The sequence below is a fragment of the Heterocephalus glaber genome, unplaced genomic scaffold (assembly GCF_053883595.1).
Source record: "Heterocephalus glaber isolate CG9 unplaced genomic scaffold, H.glaber_assembly_v1.0 deba00001444, whole genome shotgun sequence".
In the NCBI taxonomy this organism is placed as follows: domain Eukaryota; kingdom Metazoa; phylum Chordata; class Mammalia; order Rodentia; family Bathyergidae; genus Heterocephalus; species Heterocephalus glaber.
In genome coordinates this window covers 31,776,752-31,792,903 of record NW_028258297.1, presented here as the reverse complement: position 1 = coordinate 31,792,903, position 16,152 = coordinate 31,776,752, and the positions used below count along the sequence as shown (strand labels likewise).

The 16,152-nt window shown below is 50.6% G+C and overlaps 1 protein-coding gene and 1 pseudogene across 4 annotated transcripts in view; both read left to right on the top strand.

Moving 5' to 3' along the window:
• Nucleotides 1–16,152, top strand: part of Prmt8 (protein arginine methyltransferase 8) — an 80,431-nt gene that overhangs the window by 52,629 nt on the left and 11,650 nt on the right. For 3 of the 4 annotated variants that reach the window (XM_004869350.3, XM_004869349.3, XM_021248161.2), the window contains exons 5-6: nucleotides 6,024–6,166; nucleotides 6,737–6,824. In XM_004869350.3, coding sequence (XP_004869407.1) covers nucleotides 6,024–6,166; nucleotides 6,737–6,824 — 231 coding nt within the window. Of the gene's footprint in view, nucleotides 1–1,912; nucleotides 5,187–6,023; nucleotides 6,167–6,736; nucleotides 6,825–16,152 lie in introns of those variants that run through there. The other variant, XM_087214206.1, reaches the window with a different exon arrangement.
• Nucleotides 10,884–16,151, top strand: LOC110346625 (myb-binding protein 1A pseudogene; annotated as a pseudogene).

The following is a 16,152-nucleotide window of genomic DNA, read 5'->3' as shown; positions in this document are numbered from 1 at the left end:
AGAAGGCACCTTGTCCCTAGCTCCAGATCAACAGCAACCTGGGGTCTGTCCACATGCTGCTGCCGGGCCGGGCCCTGTCTCTTAGCCTGTCTGTGCTTGTTGGTGCTTTGAATCCAAGCTGAGTGGTTGAGATTGGTCACGGTGAAAAGGTAATACTTCTAAGTAGTCTTTGCTCCTTCCAAATCCACAGGCCAAGCCAAGCATGTCTCCACAGCACAGCACTGTATAAAACAACAGTATCTGGTGGGCAGCAGGCTGTCCGTGCGTGTTAGCTATTATTGTTATTGGTTCATTTGTTAGGTTGCCTATCAAAGAAGAAATAAGATTGGTCCTAAATGATCACTTTCAATGAATCTGTGCTACTGCCTCCTGGCTATTGCTAATTCTTGTCCTAACCAATGGTGAAACAGCTCATTAATAATCTCAGAAGCGAGTTACATCGATTCGTGCCTGTGAGTGTAACTGTCCCACTTGCCAGGCCCTGTGCCAAGTGTAAGGGAGTTAGAGGTTCAGCCTGGACGACCAAATCTTTGCTGTCAGGAAGGTTCCAGTCCCACGGAGAAGACAGTGTGAAGACAAGCCAGCCAGCGCAATCAGAGTGGGTACAAGTCGAGAAAGTAATCAGAAAGATCTGGAATGATTAAGAAGAGCGAGGGACTCATACAGGCTTGAAGAGCCTCTTCTCAAACCTGTCTGGAGTGACAGGTGATGTGGTGTCTTTAGTCTGAAAGCAGCACAGTGAAGTATGGACAGCAGGCTACACATCAGGACGTCGCACCCACGCCTCCCCTCCCTCCCCTCTCAGTCTCCTCTGCTCTCCCTCTTCCCTCCACCTCCCCTCTCTTTCTTCCTTCTCGGAGTCCCGTGTTAAACACTGACTGGCACAAGTCAAGAAGTGTGGGGACACTTCTGAGGAGACAGCTTTGAACCAGAGTCCAGGCAGCTGAAGCAAGCCACCCTAAGGGTGGGAGACTGTTTTGTACAGAAGGACTGCCGCACCACCCCTCAGGGTCTGCAAGGCTGGGCTCCAGGACCCCCTGAGGTTACGAGAGTTGGAGATGCTCAAGTCCCTGATATGAAAGGCACAGCTACACATAGCCCACATAGTCCTCTGTCTTTAACATCCGTCTGCACATTCCTGACACTGAATACAGGGTGAATGCCATTGGAATTATACTACATTGCTTAGGGAACCATGACAAGGAAAAAAATCTATGTTCAGTATAGACCCAGTTTTTTTCAAATGCTTTTGATTTGCTGTTGGCCCTCAGCTCTGGAGGGCCATCTTTGCCAGTCCCCAGAGCAGTGGCACTTTCTGCTTGTCCCCTGTAAGCTTCTGGCGTATGAGCGAGAGCGAAACCTGGGGAGATTGTGAGGAGAGCTGAGCCCTGCCTGGGGAGCCCTGCTGCCTGTCACTCCCTGCCTGATTTCAGGCCCCTGACCAGGTCAGCTCTCTTCCTGGTGACCCTTGCCCGGCCTGGCCAGGCCCTTGTGCCGGGATTGACAGGCGACACTACCGGAGGGTTCTGAGTGGTAAGTGATGTTTTGGGTGGGGAAGAGTTCCACAATGCTTTGGATGAACCACACTAGGTCCCCCAGTAAGTGCCCTGGGAAGAGAGATGCTGGCCAGTGTTGCCAGCCAGAGAAGGGCTCTGGCCAAGGCTGGAATGTTAGTGCTCCCAAGCCCTCAGGGAGCCAGACACGCTGGGAAGGGCGAGGGCAGACCGCCCAGGGCTGCCTGGCTGAGTGGGAATCCGGCAGCAGGGACACCAGGTTTTGGTCTGTACTGTCTGAGGCCACACAGCACCGAGGGCTCCCAGTGGCCTCTCCAGGAATAGGGTCTGTCTGCTGCAGGCATGTCCCATTCCCCAGGTGTGGAGGGGACTGGTGTTCTTTCTCCTGTCACCGTCAGCTCCATCTCGGGCAGACCCGGTGCAAGAGGCCGACCCACACGAGGGGACCTGGAAGGAAGAGTGGGAAATACGGCGGGGGCGGACTGCAGCACAGGTTGGTGGTTCCGACCTCGTGGCTGCTCACAATGGCCCTCTGCCTGCCAGCCCACCTGAGCAGCTCTCAGGAGAAGGAGGAGCCTGTCCTTTCCCTTCTCAGATTTTCCTCCCAGCCTCCCAAACAGTTGGTTGATGTCCATGATGATCCCCGGCAGCTGGCAGGTCGTTCCCCAGGTAGAGAGAAGGAGCCTTGGACAAGCTACACGGGTGGGTTTGGGCTCCGCAGCTAGGCTCCTCCAGACTCTGGTTGTCTTGTTAGGCACAGGGACCAATGAAACCAGCTACATGAGTCCCAAGGAAGGTTACCAAGATAATATATGCGAAGTCACTCTGCAAGCTACTTCTCAATGCTAGTAATATTTTACTATTCTAATTAGGACTAGTTTGATGATCTTTTGTTTCTTAACCCAGTGCCCTTTTGTTCAAAATTGCTTATTCATCCATCCATTCATGCAGTAATGAGTTTTGAATGTTTGCAAGGAGTCAAGAGCTCCTCCGCTCCTGGAAGTAGGAAGCTAAAATAGATAACCAGGAAAAGGAGCTCAGGCTAGAGGCAAGTCAGGCTGCAGAGGTGGGTGTGGGCATCACCAAAATCAGTGAGTGAGCAAAGTCGGGAGGGCATGGAGAGACGTCAGTGAGGGGCTTTGCTGTGGCTGAAGTAGCACGGAGGCCTCACGGGTCCCTCATACCCAAGACGCTTGGATTCATTTTTTGTGGGGTAGGATCTGCTCTCAGAAACCGTGAGAAACATAGAACAGGGAGGTCACTTCCTTCAGGCCCTGCAGGGTCATCTCCTTGGAATGGGTGTACTGGGGCTCCAGTGAGATTGAGCTGGCCTGATTTGATTTTTTAAAAAATCTAAATAAAACATCTAAGCAATGTCCTTCACTCAGAATGGGTAGATTTTATTCAAATGAAAAAGAAAAAAGTCCCCTCCAGAATTAGATGTCTAATTTGCCAACTTGAAGCTACAGGGCACAACTTCCCAATTTGGAGTTTAGTGCTCCCTGTTGTGCAATTAGTTATGATTGATCATTCTGAAATTTACAAACCGGGGTCCTGTCACAGCTGACTGGACAGACTTTCGGTCACCCTTGTGGAATAAGCACATAGCTCCAGAGAGAGACCTCAAGGCCAGCTTGGCTGGTGCCGTTTCAGTGGTGTTGGGTCCACATTGGATGTGGGGCAGCCAATAGCCACCCAAATCTCAGTTCTAGCAGCTTTGATCCCCTCTGAGAACCCTAGGGTGGAGGAGAAAGGGAATGTGTTGTGTGTGCCACACAAGTTCTTTGAGCCAACCCAATGCCATGTTGGCCATTAGCCCACCACACACGCACACATGCACACACACGCACACACACACACACACACACACACGCACACACATGCACGATCTTAAGAGGTCGCATTCTGTAGCTTGGGAAATCAAATTTGGGAGCACCAGGAAGACCACTCCCGATGATTCAACTGGGCAGTTGTATTTGGATTCGCACGAATAAGATGGCCTGCCTCTAAAGAAAATCAACCTCCAAACACTGTTGCCTTCCAGGATCAAACTTAGTATTGCAGGTCCCTCTTCCTGTTGCTGTCTGCCATCCCCACAAGTAAACCTCACAGAATGCCTTACCCACGGGAGTGCCCGGGGCACATCTGAAGAACCAGATGTTAGTGCCAGAAAGGATTTCTACTCCAAGCTCCCTCCTTTCATTTTTCCTAATGAAGATTCTGAGGTCCTGAAGGGGAGGAACACATTGGTCAGTGTTCTTTGTCAGTTGGAACAAGAGCATGAGTTGCCGCCCCCAGGTTCCCAGCACAAAGTGTGCAGGTTGTACACTGAGCAAAAGTACCTGGGCAAGGGAATGGGTTGGGTCTGAGCCCAGTCTACAACTGGGCTGAAGGAGGCAGGGCTTTGTCCTTTCACAGAGGTGCCATCTACTCACCAAGAAAGTATGGGGCCGCATCTGCTCCAAGGTGTCTGCATGTGAATAAATACAGAATGCTAGAGCATACTGGGCGGAAGTCAGGCGGTGGAGCGTCTTAGGGCTTTACTGATTCTCTTTGCAAGTGGAAACATTGAGTTCTGCTCCTCTGTGCCCACCACATGCATGCAAGTACCTATCCTCATCTATCCTCTCCATGTCTATCTGCCGCAGCCCATGCTGACCAGGACTTAGCAGGTAACGGATAGGAGTGGGGCACAGGGCTGGGGCAACATGCGCACATATCTGAGGGAGACCCTGCACCTGTTTGTCAGGCTGGGCTGTACGTGCCTTCCTGCGGTTTTCCCCAGTTCTAACAATCCTGTGCATGGAGTCACGATGGGCAAATCCTAGGTCTGAATGTCACCAGAGGAGGTCATGCACCCCAGAGGCAGGAGACACTGAGCAGCAGCAGGACTGACCCATAGCCACCCAGGGGCAGGCAGGCAGAGGGAAGAGCCATCAAGAAACGTGTGAAGAGCCCTCTAAACATGTTTGCAGAAGTAAGATGAGCCAGGCTTTGCATGCAGAAAATAAGGCAGGCACAATTTTGTCCACTCTTCTTCAGAATAAGAAGTAAATTGGGCAATTGCTTGCACGTTCCCAAACCCTTGATTTTGTTCCCTTGTGAATTCCTTGGTGCACTCTGGAGCCTGCTCTAGGCAAGCTCCCGCCCTGGGAGAGGGAGAAAGTCAGCCTATTGTCCTTGCTCCCTTTAGGAATGGGGCCTCACGAGGGGTAACCAGGAAGGTCATGCAGGCCTGGGCCAAGACATGTGTATGGGTGTCTGACTCCAGAGAGCAGAGGCTCTGACTTGACCCCGGTTAGGTACTAGAGGAGGAGAGTGAATATCACTGGGGGCTTCTAACGGGCGCCCAGCATCACATGACCCACCGTGAAGACACCAAGAGAAGCCACTGAACTGTGTGCCCTTTGCCATCCAAGGCTTTTTTGTTTGTCAAATCCTACTTCCAGCCCTTGTTCAAGCTTCTTGGCAGAGCTCAGGCACTGCATGACTTTTCAGGGGACCTTGCAGCACGGGGGTCTCAGCACGAGTATGTGTCACCTTTCCCAGGAAAAGTTCAGAAGGAGCCAGCCAGCCATCAATGTCATGTGACGCCATCAACGTCACAGCAGTATCTAAGGATGCTTTTGCTGTGATCTCTGCGGCAATGAATGCAAATCATGTCTTTGTCTATGTCAGTTGGTCCAAAACCCAGCTAGGTAGTTTCTCCTGCCTCAGTGGGACCTCAGGTCTTGGAAGTGACTTGTGAGCAGAGAGGACTCAGCACAGGACCTGTGTCTCTTCCCCTTCTCCAAGGTCAGTTGATGGTGGCCTTCTACAGAGCCTCAGCAATGGGCCTGGCACTTCACACATGTTACTCATATAATCACTACACTCCCTCTCCATAGATCTCACTTTCTCTGGTTTTTTCTGGGGAATGGGACATTAGTTAGGTCAAATCATGTGTGCAAAGTCTACAGCTATTAATTAGAGGGTCCAGCACTTAACTCCAGGTTTCTCTGACTGGAGAGTCCAGTTTGTTTCCCTTCTAGACACTAGAGAGGCACCATGGGTCTGGTGGTGAACAGATGCAGGAGCCATGGCAGAGCCCTCCCTGCTTTGGGTTTGAACTGTCACAGTGACTGACATGGAACAGGAGCTATGATGGCAATGTCAAGGGTCATAGCATATTAGGCTTGGGCTCTTACCACTGCCACCAGTTCGCTGCCAAGCCTCAGTTCCCATGGTCGTGAATTCGGAGAGTAGTAATGCTTACTCATACTACATGGCACAATGCTTGCAGGGGGCTTGGACAGTACCAGGCACATGGAAACTGCTCAATGCCTCTCCAAGGAAAACATTCAAATAGTTTTCAGTGATCTTCATATGAATTAGCTTGGTGAAACATTTCACATCCTAAAAGTAGAATTGGAACAGGGCTAACAGCTGGAGATCTGGCTCTGAGTGAGGTGCTCAGGGCTCCTGGGTGGAGTCCCTGCACAGTGTGGCCTTGGGGTTCTTATCTTCCAGTCATCACCATATTTAAGGGTAAAGTGGAGGAGGTGGAGCTGCCTGTGGAGAAGGTAGACATCATCATCAGCGAGTGGATGGGCTACTGTCTGTTCTATGAGTCAATGCTCAACACGGTGATCTTTGCCAGGGACAAGTGGCTGGTAAGTGCCCCGCATGCTGTGCCGCCTTGGCCTGCTGGCTGTCTTGCTGCTGTCCCCATGGCCTATGGCCTAAGAAAAACACGAGGACTTCAGAGAGGACTCGGGCCAGAAGGTCACCTCTCCAGACCCCTCTGTTTAAAGTGGGTCCGCGTCGGGGACAGAATGATCGTCCCTAGCTGTCAGAATTGCTCTGTAGCTCTGACCTTGGCCACTACTGCTATAGTGGAGCTGGGTTTTCTGCTGTGCAGTGGAAGGTCCATTCTGCTTGCCTAGACCTGGGCCTGCATGGCTGCTGGACAGCAGAGCTCTGTCACTATGGCTCCCTGCTCTCATTGCTTGCCCCACTTCATTTGTTCTTTTGGCTCCACCCAGGCCCCTCCACTTCTCCTAGCTCCAAAGTAAACATTAACATTGCCCTCCCAGCCCTGACCCTGGCCAAGGTGACAGCCTGCTGAATAAGGAATGCTGGCAAGTGGGTGCTTGTCTGGTGACTTTATGTGCAGTTCAAAATGTGATGTCTTTGTCAGGTGAATAGATTACGAGACCCATTTCCCCACAATTCATCAACAGAAACCTGGAGGGCTTATGTTTCCAGACCGGGCAGCTTTGTACGTGGTAGCAATTGAAGACAGACAGTACAAGGACTTCAAAATCCACTGTAAGTCACCTTTGGATCTTTGTTGAGCTTCTACTGCACATGTGGGGTGGGAGATGCTCCCGTGAGCCTGAGAGGAGCAGACAGTGTCCAGGACACACTGCAAGCCCTGTCGTGTGTGCCTCCTTCTGGATTCCTCTAGAACAGAAGTAATATGGCTGAGAAATGTCCTGAGGGCAGGGGATGGACTCGGGAGAGTAAGGGAAGAATCCAAGGGGCAGAAGCTGAGTTTATGCAGAGAGCGGCCAGGCCTTTAGCCGCTCAGCTCTCAGAAGTCCACCATGGCAAGTCTCCCACCCATGCTCCTTCAAAGGCCTGAATCTGTTACAGTGATAAGTAATATCGACTCTGCTTCTTGCTGGGTAATTCAGATTCTCCTCTGAGTTTCTTTAGCCTTTGCTTTGAACAACCGGTCTTGTGTGTGTGTGCAGGGGAAGGGGATTCATAGGTAACCTGACCTCAGATGCCCGGCTAGCTAAAATTGGTTGTTCTCTTAGAAAGATAAAGTAAAAGCAAATGGTAAAAATCCTCTCCAATATTTTATCTGACCCACAATGGACAGTTTTGTTTTATTTCATTTAAAAGGCAGCATTTCTCAGCAGCATAGCTCTGGTCCCTAATGAGATCACACCAAGTATATTTCGTAAGGTTAGACACAGCCACCTCTCCTCACCAGAACTGAACATGATAAAGGAGCAAAGAACCCGTCCAACAAGCACACTGTCAAGCCAAGAGGTGTAAGCTCCAACTGGGTGACAGGTTCAGCACCTCGGGGGTCCTGCTGGATGGGTGGGTGAGCCCTGCTTTTCCAGCTCAGTGCAGAGGGATTTGCAGCCTGAACAGGTTGGTTCTCGCCTGCTGCCCAAAGAACTGAGATCCAGTTTCACCAGCGTTGCTCCATTGATTCCAGCTATTGTCACCTAATTGTTAGCACCCCAAGGAGCCCCCAGGGGACTGTGCTCCACAAAGTGTGTGTTCACGTGTGTGTCTTTGGGATTCCACACCACACTAGGAGTGGAAAACCAAAGCAAGCCATTCCAGGCCAGGTGCAGGGAGGCCAGGTGCAGGGAGGACAGGAATGAACAGTTGTCTGAGGCTCTGTCCTCCAGAAACCCATGCAGATCTCTGTCAGTTTGCTGTCATTTCTAACATCTGACCTGTAGAGGAAGGGAAGCAAGTCTCCAAAAGACAGCAGCGAGAGCCAGGGTGGCTACGTGGCAGGCCGTGAGGTCAGCCCCTCTTGGCGTAAATCTTAGCTTCGCCATCTCCTAGCCGGGTAGCCTGAGCAAATAAGCAGTCCTTTGCCAATGTGCTGTCAGGAGTGTCAGGTGAATGGCATGTGTTAAAGGACATAACAATTCGCAGTGCTACTGGGGACTCTATAGGAGCTGCCTTGGAGAGGTAACTAAGGCCCTTACTGCTCATGGCTCTGCCGAGCCGGGTGGCCCTAGTGTCTGGGAATCTAGGACAGATGTCTTCTCATGGAATATTGCAGAAGGAACTGAACAGTGCACATTGTTCGCATGTGTATGTAAATAGGAGCTGCATTTTGGAGCTGGCGTGCCATAATGACTGAGCAGTGTTTTGAGGAGACTGTTTGGGTCCATTCTTAATTCTCACATCCACTGAAGCATTCATGAAGCCCCAGCTCCAGCACTGCTCTTTAAGAAGCTTCCTCCCGGTTTCCAGCACCAACATGGCTTATCCCTGCTGGTGTCCACCAGGTGGTATTTGGGACCTGTTGGGTGTGCACAATACCACGAGCCAGGCTGGCCAGAGGAGCAGAGGGCAGCCCTGGGAGAGCTACTCAGGAGCTGGCCTGCGACTGGAGATCATGTGGCTTATTCTGTGATTTCCCACTGCAATGTTCATAGCTTCTGGAAAAAAAGAAATAATCTAAAAGTCAGACCCCATTTTTTTCTGACGGAATGTTTGTTCTGGAGTATATAAAAAGATGCAAACAACCCAAAACAAAGTAATCCAACATTTAAATTTTAGTTAAAATGCTGTTGTTTCCTACTTAAATGTCTTTTGAAAAATTTTAAAATAAAGGAAGTAGACTCAATTAGAAATATGTTTCAAATCAACAGAGGTTTTTGTTACTCTGAATTCTAAATCAAAAGTAAAGCAGAAAGGTTGCTGGTTGCTAAGGAAACAATAAGTGGATTTCAATTGGCTCAAGAACCAGCTAAGAAGGATAAATCCTAAGTGAGGGCCAAGAATGAGACATGAACAACCCCTTCTGAGAATAAATTGCTTCCTTCCATTTCCTCTTCTCTCCTTTTCCTTCTGTTCCCTCCCCTCCATCTTTTCTCTCCATTCCTTTCTCAGCCATGTGCATTATAAGATACAAGAATGACTGAAATGTAGAAGCTGCCCCCATTTATTTTTACCAACTAATAGAGAACCCTAGAAAGAGAGAGGGGTGGCTCGCATGCACCAGCTCACAATAGCGTTTTGTTAGAAAAAGGAAGTAAAGCAGCAAAGCAGAAGTAACATAGCAGAGGATGTGCAAGGTGTAGTAGTATTTAACTCAGCAAGGGCAATCATTCTTTTTAATCCCTATTATTGAGATTTGTAGGATCTCACAATTGGAAGGAAACTTCGAGTATTTCATTCAGTTCCATGTCCTGTACATGACTGTCATTCAGTACTTGAACCCCAGCCTACCAGGTGGTGGAGCATGGCACCAGCTCCCCGATGGGGGGAGGCTGAAAAGAGGACTGAAGGAGGATAGTGTAGAGGTAGCTGTGCGACAGCGGAGGCGGAAGGGCTGCCCTCCTGGGCCAAGACCCTCAGGCTTTCATCCTCTGGCTCTACTCCCGATTCACAACTTTCAGTGCAAGGAATGGACCTTGTTCCTGAGAGCCTAAAATGCAGGAGAACATCGAGCACCTCCCTCCTGGGCAGAGGAGAGGGTAGCACCTGCTGTGCTTTGCGTGCTCTGAGCCCAGCACAGAGGTGGGTGGCGGGGCCGCGGCTCTCCCCGTGCACACTTGCTCCTGGATACTCTGTATTTCTGTTTCTCTGCTAGTTTTTGAGATTTTCTCCTTTACTTTAGTTTGACTTTAATGTGCCTGAGTGTTTCTTGTTTTTTAAAATCCTGATTGGAGTTACAATGTAACACTTGAGTCTATGGTTTTTTTCCTTTAGTTTAGGAAAACTTTTAGTCACCTATACATACGTGTGGTTTTTTCCTGCTTGATCTCTTTCCTTTTCCTTTTAGGAAAGATATGTTAGGTATTGTTTGACATTGTACTGTGGATCTCGGGTTCTTTTTTACATTATTATCATTCTTTCTTTTCTCATTAAGTTTGGGTCATTTTTATTGACCTGATTTCAAGACTGTTGATTCCTTCTTCTGGTATGTCCAGTCTTCTAATAAGCTCTTTAAATTAATTCTCCCTCTATGATATTGTGATTTTGATTTCTAGCATTTCTATTGGATTTTTTGAAAAATAGTTTCCTCCTCACTTATGACTTTCTCCATCTGTTCATAGTAATTGTCCACTTTTTCCACTAGATTCTTTAACATATTTTTTATAGCTACTTAAAATCTCTGTTGGATAATCCCAACATCTGAGCTGTGTCTGAGGTAGGTTCTATAATGGCTATTTTTTTTATACTATGTCATTTTTTTTCCTTTTTCATGTGTCTTGTAATTTTTAATTTATACTGGACATTGTTTGTAAAAAAAAAAAAATTAACAACATATGAATAATACTTGTGCCCAGAAAAGACTTCCTCTGACAATCTATTAGAATGGTAATCTGAGTCAATATAGTCCACAGTTATGGGCTTTCTTTTTGCTTAGTTACATTCATTGCTTCAAAATGCAGCCCTTTTCAAGAGCTAATTTTAATCCATAAACAAAAGATTCACAGGCCCCTCGGGTGTTATTTTTAACATTTTTTAGTGACAGTGTTACTAAACCTTGTTTTCAGTGACAATGTTTCTTTAAGTAGCCTTTACCTCACCCGTTTACTCATTCAATAGACAATTGGAACAAAAATTGATGTGTTTGATTTGTGTCTTCGCCAGTCTCTGCTCCACTTCTTGTAAATGGGGATAGTAGGAAGTGAGCACAAGGCTGTGAGCTCACTCAGAATACTCAGAATACTTTAAAGATCAAGTACCCACAAGGTTGCAACTGCCTGCATATATTCAGAGAAATCCAATGTCCTGGGTCCCAAATCCAAAGATCCTGATTCAGTAGCCCTGGCTTGGGTCCAAGAATCTGATTTTAAGAGTGTCCCAGAGCACAGCCCTACCCCTGTTGTCCAAGGAGCAGCTGCAGCTGGTGATGCAGGGAGACTTGGCCCGCCACTTCGGGGAGCACATGGTCACGGCTAAGCTCTCAAATCAGTCGAAGTTTGTCCCAGAGATGGCGAGTACGTGGGCACCTTCCTGGAGGGATGCCAGGATGACCCTGAGCGGCAGCTGCTTGTGCTAGTGGCCTTCTCATCCATCACCAACCAAGGACTCCCCATCATGCCTACCTTCGGGTGTGTCACACGGTTCCTGAGTCCCCAGGCCCTGCAGGACTATGTGGCCTGGCTGCAGGGCATGTTTCTCCAGCCCAGCCTGGACTCCTTGGTTGACTTCAGCACCGTGAAACAGAAGAGAGTCCAGGATGCTTCATTCAATACGCCTGAGCAAGATACATTCCGGCTACGGAAGTGGATTGTCCACCGTCTGGTCAGCCTTTTGGACACCTTGCACCTAGAGAAAGAGGAGGCCTTGGTCGAGCAGGTGGCCAGGTTTTGTTTGTTCCACTCATTCTCTAAGACAAAGAAGCCCACAAGCCAGATCCCAGAGACCAAGCAGCAGTTCTCCTTCCCTGTGGACAGCAGGACACGAGAGTTCTTCACCAGTGCCTTTTTCAGCCTGCTGCAGATCCTCAGCACGAAGTTCAAGCATATACTGGACCAAGCCCAGGGTGGGCAGCCCTGGATCTACCGCCTGGTGCAGTTAGCAGACATACTGTTGAATCACAGCCGCAACGTGGCCATCGTCACACCTTTCAAGATGCAGCAGAGCCAGGGCTGGGACCAGAGGCTAGAAACTCTGAAGGAACTGGAGGCCCGCTCCTCAGAGGCCAAGACCACTGCCTTCCAGCACCTGCTGCTCCTGGTGGGCATCCACCTCTTCAAGTCCCCCACAGAGAGCTGTGACCTCCTAGGGGACATCCAGACCTGCATCAAGAAGAGCATGGGGGAGAAGACCTGCCGTTCCTGCTCCAAGGCCATCAGCTCCCAGGAGCCACCATGGGTGGAAGTGATAGTAGAGATCCTGCTGTCCCTGCTGTCCCAGCCCAGCAACTTGATGAGCCAGGTGGCCCGGAGCATGTTTGGCCACATCTGCTCCCACCTGACCCCACGTGCCCTACAGCTTATCCTGAATGTGCTGAACACTGAGGAAAACCAGGATGAAGATGATGCCATGGTGGTCACTGATGACTCTGATGAGAAGCAGCTGAAGGATGCAGAGGATGACGGCTCAGACAGCGAAGACGAAAACTCAGAGAGTGAAGTGGATAGCGAGGGAGAGGAGAGTGAGGAGGAGGAACGAGATGAGCACGTGGACCCAGGCTTCCGCCAGCAGCTCATGGAAGTGCTGCAGGCTGGGAAGGCACTGGCCCGGCGTGACGAGAAGAATAAGCTACAGAAGGAGAAGGCGCTCCAGTGGGACTTCCAGATCCAGGTGCTGGACCTGATCGAGGTGCTGGTGACCAGGCAGCCTGAGAACCCTCTGATTCTGGAGCTGCTTGAGCCGCTGCTGAACATCATCAGGAGCAGCATGCGCAGCAGCAGCAGCAAACAGGAGCAGGACCTTCTGCACAAGACGGCCCGTATCTTCATGCAGCACTTGTGCCGTGCCCGACACTACTGTCACAACGTGGGCCACTGCGCAGCGGCACTGCACACCCAGGTGGAGTGACTGGTGCGGCAGGCCGGCCAGCAGGCTGACTCCTCTGTCGCCCTCTATTACTTTAATGCCTCGCTCTACCTGCTGTGCGTCTTAAAGGGCAATGCCACCAAGAAGCACATGCTGGAGAGCCAACAGTGGCAGGGAGCCGGCCCCAACTGTGGCCCTGAGGACACAAGCCCTCGGACTGCCAGCTGCCTGGACTTGGACCTCGTGACTCCGGTGTACTTGGCAGTGCTGAGCTCCTTCCTGACCAAGCGCAACAGCCCCTTCACTGTCCCCATGTTCCTCAGCCTCTTCTCCCAGTACCCGGTGACCTGTAAGAATCTGCTCCCCGTCCTGGTCCAGCACATGGCTGGCTCAACACGGGCCCGCCAGCAGGCCGAGGCCTGCCTGCTGCTCCAGAAGACCCTGTCTGCACGGGAGCTGAGGGTATGTTTTGAGGACTCTGAGTGGGAGCAGCTGATTGGCCAGGTCCTGGCGAAGGTCACTGAGAACCTGTGCACACTGAGGGAGGCACAGAGCCGGTCAGAGCACCAGAAGCAGCTGTCCTCCTTGGAGTTGCTCAACACTCTGTTCAAGATGCTCCATCATGAGAAGTTGACTGTGGACCTGACCACTCTCCTGGATGTGCTGCAGGGCCAGCAGCAGAGCCTGCAGCAGAGCCTACAACAGGGGGGAGCACTCAGCTGGCTCCAGTCGCCTCTACGACCTATACTGGCAGGCCATGAAGATGCTCGGAGTCCGGCGCCCCAAGGTAGAGAAGAAGGACACCAAAGCAGTCCCCAGTGCCTCTGAGAGCCCCATTAACATGAAGCAGAAGAAAAAGAGGTTCTTGCCAGAGACCAAAAAGCGTAAGAAACGCAAGTTGGAGGAGGCCACACCAGAAGAGGGGGCCACGCCAAAGGGAGCCACTCCTCTAGCCACTGGTGGCAACCAGCCACCCGGCACAGGCAAGAAGAAGAGAAAAAGGATGAAGGCCAAGGTCCTAGCCCAGCCCCAAGGGGATGGGACCCCTGCTGCCAAGAGCCCAGGCCCTGACACCCTCACCTTGAGCCCCAGCATCCCTGCCAAGACTCCAAAGCTCCAGAAGAAAAGCAGAAAGCTGTCGCAGGTGAATGGGAACACCCCAGTGTCCCCCACAGAGCCTTCAGGCAAAAAGTGACATCTGAAATCTCTTTCCAAAAAGGGAATCTCAGGCAAGTCCCCACAGTCTGCCCTGTCACGGAAGAGGGCAAGGCTGTTTTTGGTCAGGAGCCCCAGCCTGTTCCAGAGTGGGGGCAAGAAAAAGAAGTTGCTGAGGAAGAAGCTAAAAACACCCTGAGTGCTGGTGCCCACCCCCCGCCCCCACCCGCCCTGGTCCCAGTCCCAGTCCCAGTCCCAGTCCAGCAGCCCTTGACAGTCCTGTTTTTTCACCACAATTTTAATAAACAAGCCTAAGGCAGCAGCTTCTGGTTCCGAGGCATGGGTCTGTTGCCAAGCTGGGCCCCAGCACAGGTGTCACCACCCCTTGGATGTGCCCCACCCCTCCCTAAACTCACTGCAGGAACCACCAGGACATGATTTAAATAGGTTTATTTCTTCATTTACAAAAGGAATATATTTGGCTTCTCTCTTAAGATTCTGAGATTCACAATCAGCAGCTCTAAAAAATAAAGGAGCAGTTTGGCTTCCGGAAGGAAGAGGAGGCAAAAAAAAAAAAAAAAAAAAGAGTGTCCCAGCGGATTCTGAGACACAGAACCACTGAACCCAACTCCTTGATCTAGAAATAAGACCATAAAAGGATACTGATCCCTACAGGGTCACACAGCTTGGAAGGCAGCAAAGCCAGGGCTCAAACCACATGACAACGATCACAGGTGACAAGTCTTTCTTTGTGACTGGCGCTGTCCTTGCACTTAGTGTGTATTCCCCCTAACAACCCTACTCGAGGCCACAGAAGCTGCAGTGGCATTTCAGTTTCAAAGGGAAGAAACAGGCTTCGAGAGGCCTTATTTTTGTCTGAGGTGACACAGCAAAACAGCGGAAGAGCTCAGATTTGAGCTCCAAAGTGCGTGCCTTAACCAGCACGCACGCTGACTTGCAGGGTTTTGCCTGACACTGGCATTGAACTTCAGTTTGAGACAGCCCAGGGAGGGAGAGCAGGTGTGTGGCTCAACCCAAGGCAATGTGCTTTCATTCCTGGGTTTTACCTGGGGAGAGGACGGTGGCTACTCCAGATTTGGGGCGGGCTCCTGTGGCTCACGGAGTGGCGCCCTTCCCACATGTGGGTTCCAGCTGGGAGCTTGGCACCAGCCCTGGGAGACTGAATGGAGATTGACTGGCTTCTTATTCTCAGCCTGGAATTTCACAAGCACTCACCCTCCGGGTGATGATTACTTTTTCTGCCTTCTTTTCTCTCAGAAAGGTCTCTGTGTACCATAGAAAAGAATGTGAGTCAAAGAAGTTCTTCCATCTCCCTCCCCACACACCCACCCACTCTCCTCCACACACACAGGGACATGAGTTCCCCAAGGGACCATTTGTTTGATGAACACTTTAAAAGAAGACTTAATTTAGTAAGATTTTAGAGAAAAGCATGTCTCCCGCAAAGCATTTCTGAGCAGATGAATGAAGAGTTTCTGGGTGGGTTAAAGGCAGGCAATTCATCAGTGATAGCAATTACTGCCACCATGGAAGGGTGATCTTGGCCTCCTGCACCCCAGTCTCCCTCCTTCCCAACAGCCCAAACAGCACAGCTGGGATGCTTTGTGCCCCACGTGAAGGCTCTTTCTTACATGATGGGTGGTCAGTGTGCATGTTCCAGCGTGAGCCTGGCCCAGACCCTCCTGCACCCGCCCTGGTCAGAGGTGTTGGTTTGCAGGGGACCTGACCAGCAAGCAGTCGCTGTGATCTGAACTCTAGTCTGCTTCATTTTGAGAGTGCACGCTTCTCTTGGCTGCATTTCGTCTTCATCAGAGGAGAAGGGAGAGAGAGATGGGTCTTTTGGGGAGGAGACCAGAGGGAGTGAAGGCATAGGAATAGGGAAGTAGATGGCAAATAACAAAGTTCACAGGAGACTGCTAACTTGGAGGGGGAACAGGAACGTGGATACCAGAAAGAATAAGGTAATTTGGGTTCTGACCTTAACCCTGCTGCAGCCCAGCGGTGTGAACCTGGAGAAGTTTTTCAGCCTCTTGGAGCTATGGTGTATCTAATCATAAGGTGGGATCTGCCTTTTTTAAGAAAGAAAGATGAGAAAATGTGAATGAGCAGTGGACACCTTGCAAGGCTCCCGTGCAGGTGAGCAATTCTAGGCTGTTTGGGTGAGAGAACACAGCTGCTCTTGCCTCAGCCTGCAGCGTGCCAGCACTCAGGAGGAGAGCTTTGGGGTCCTGCGCCTCCTTGATGTCTCACTCTGCCC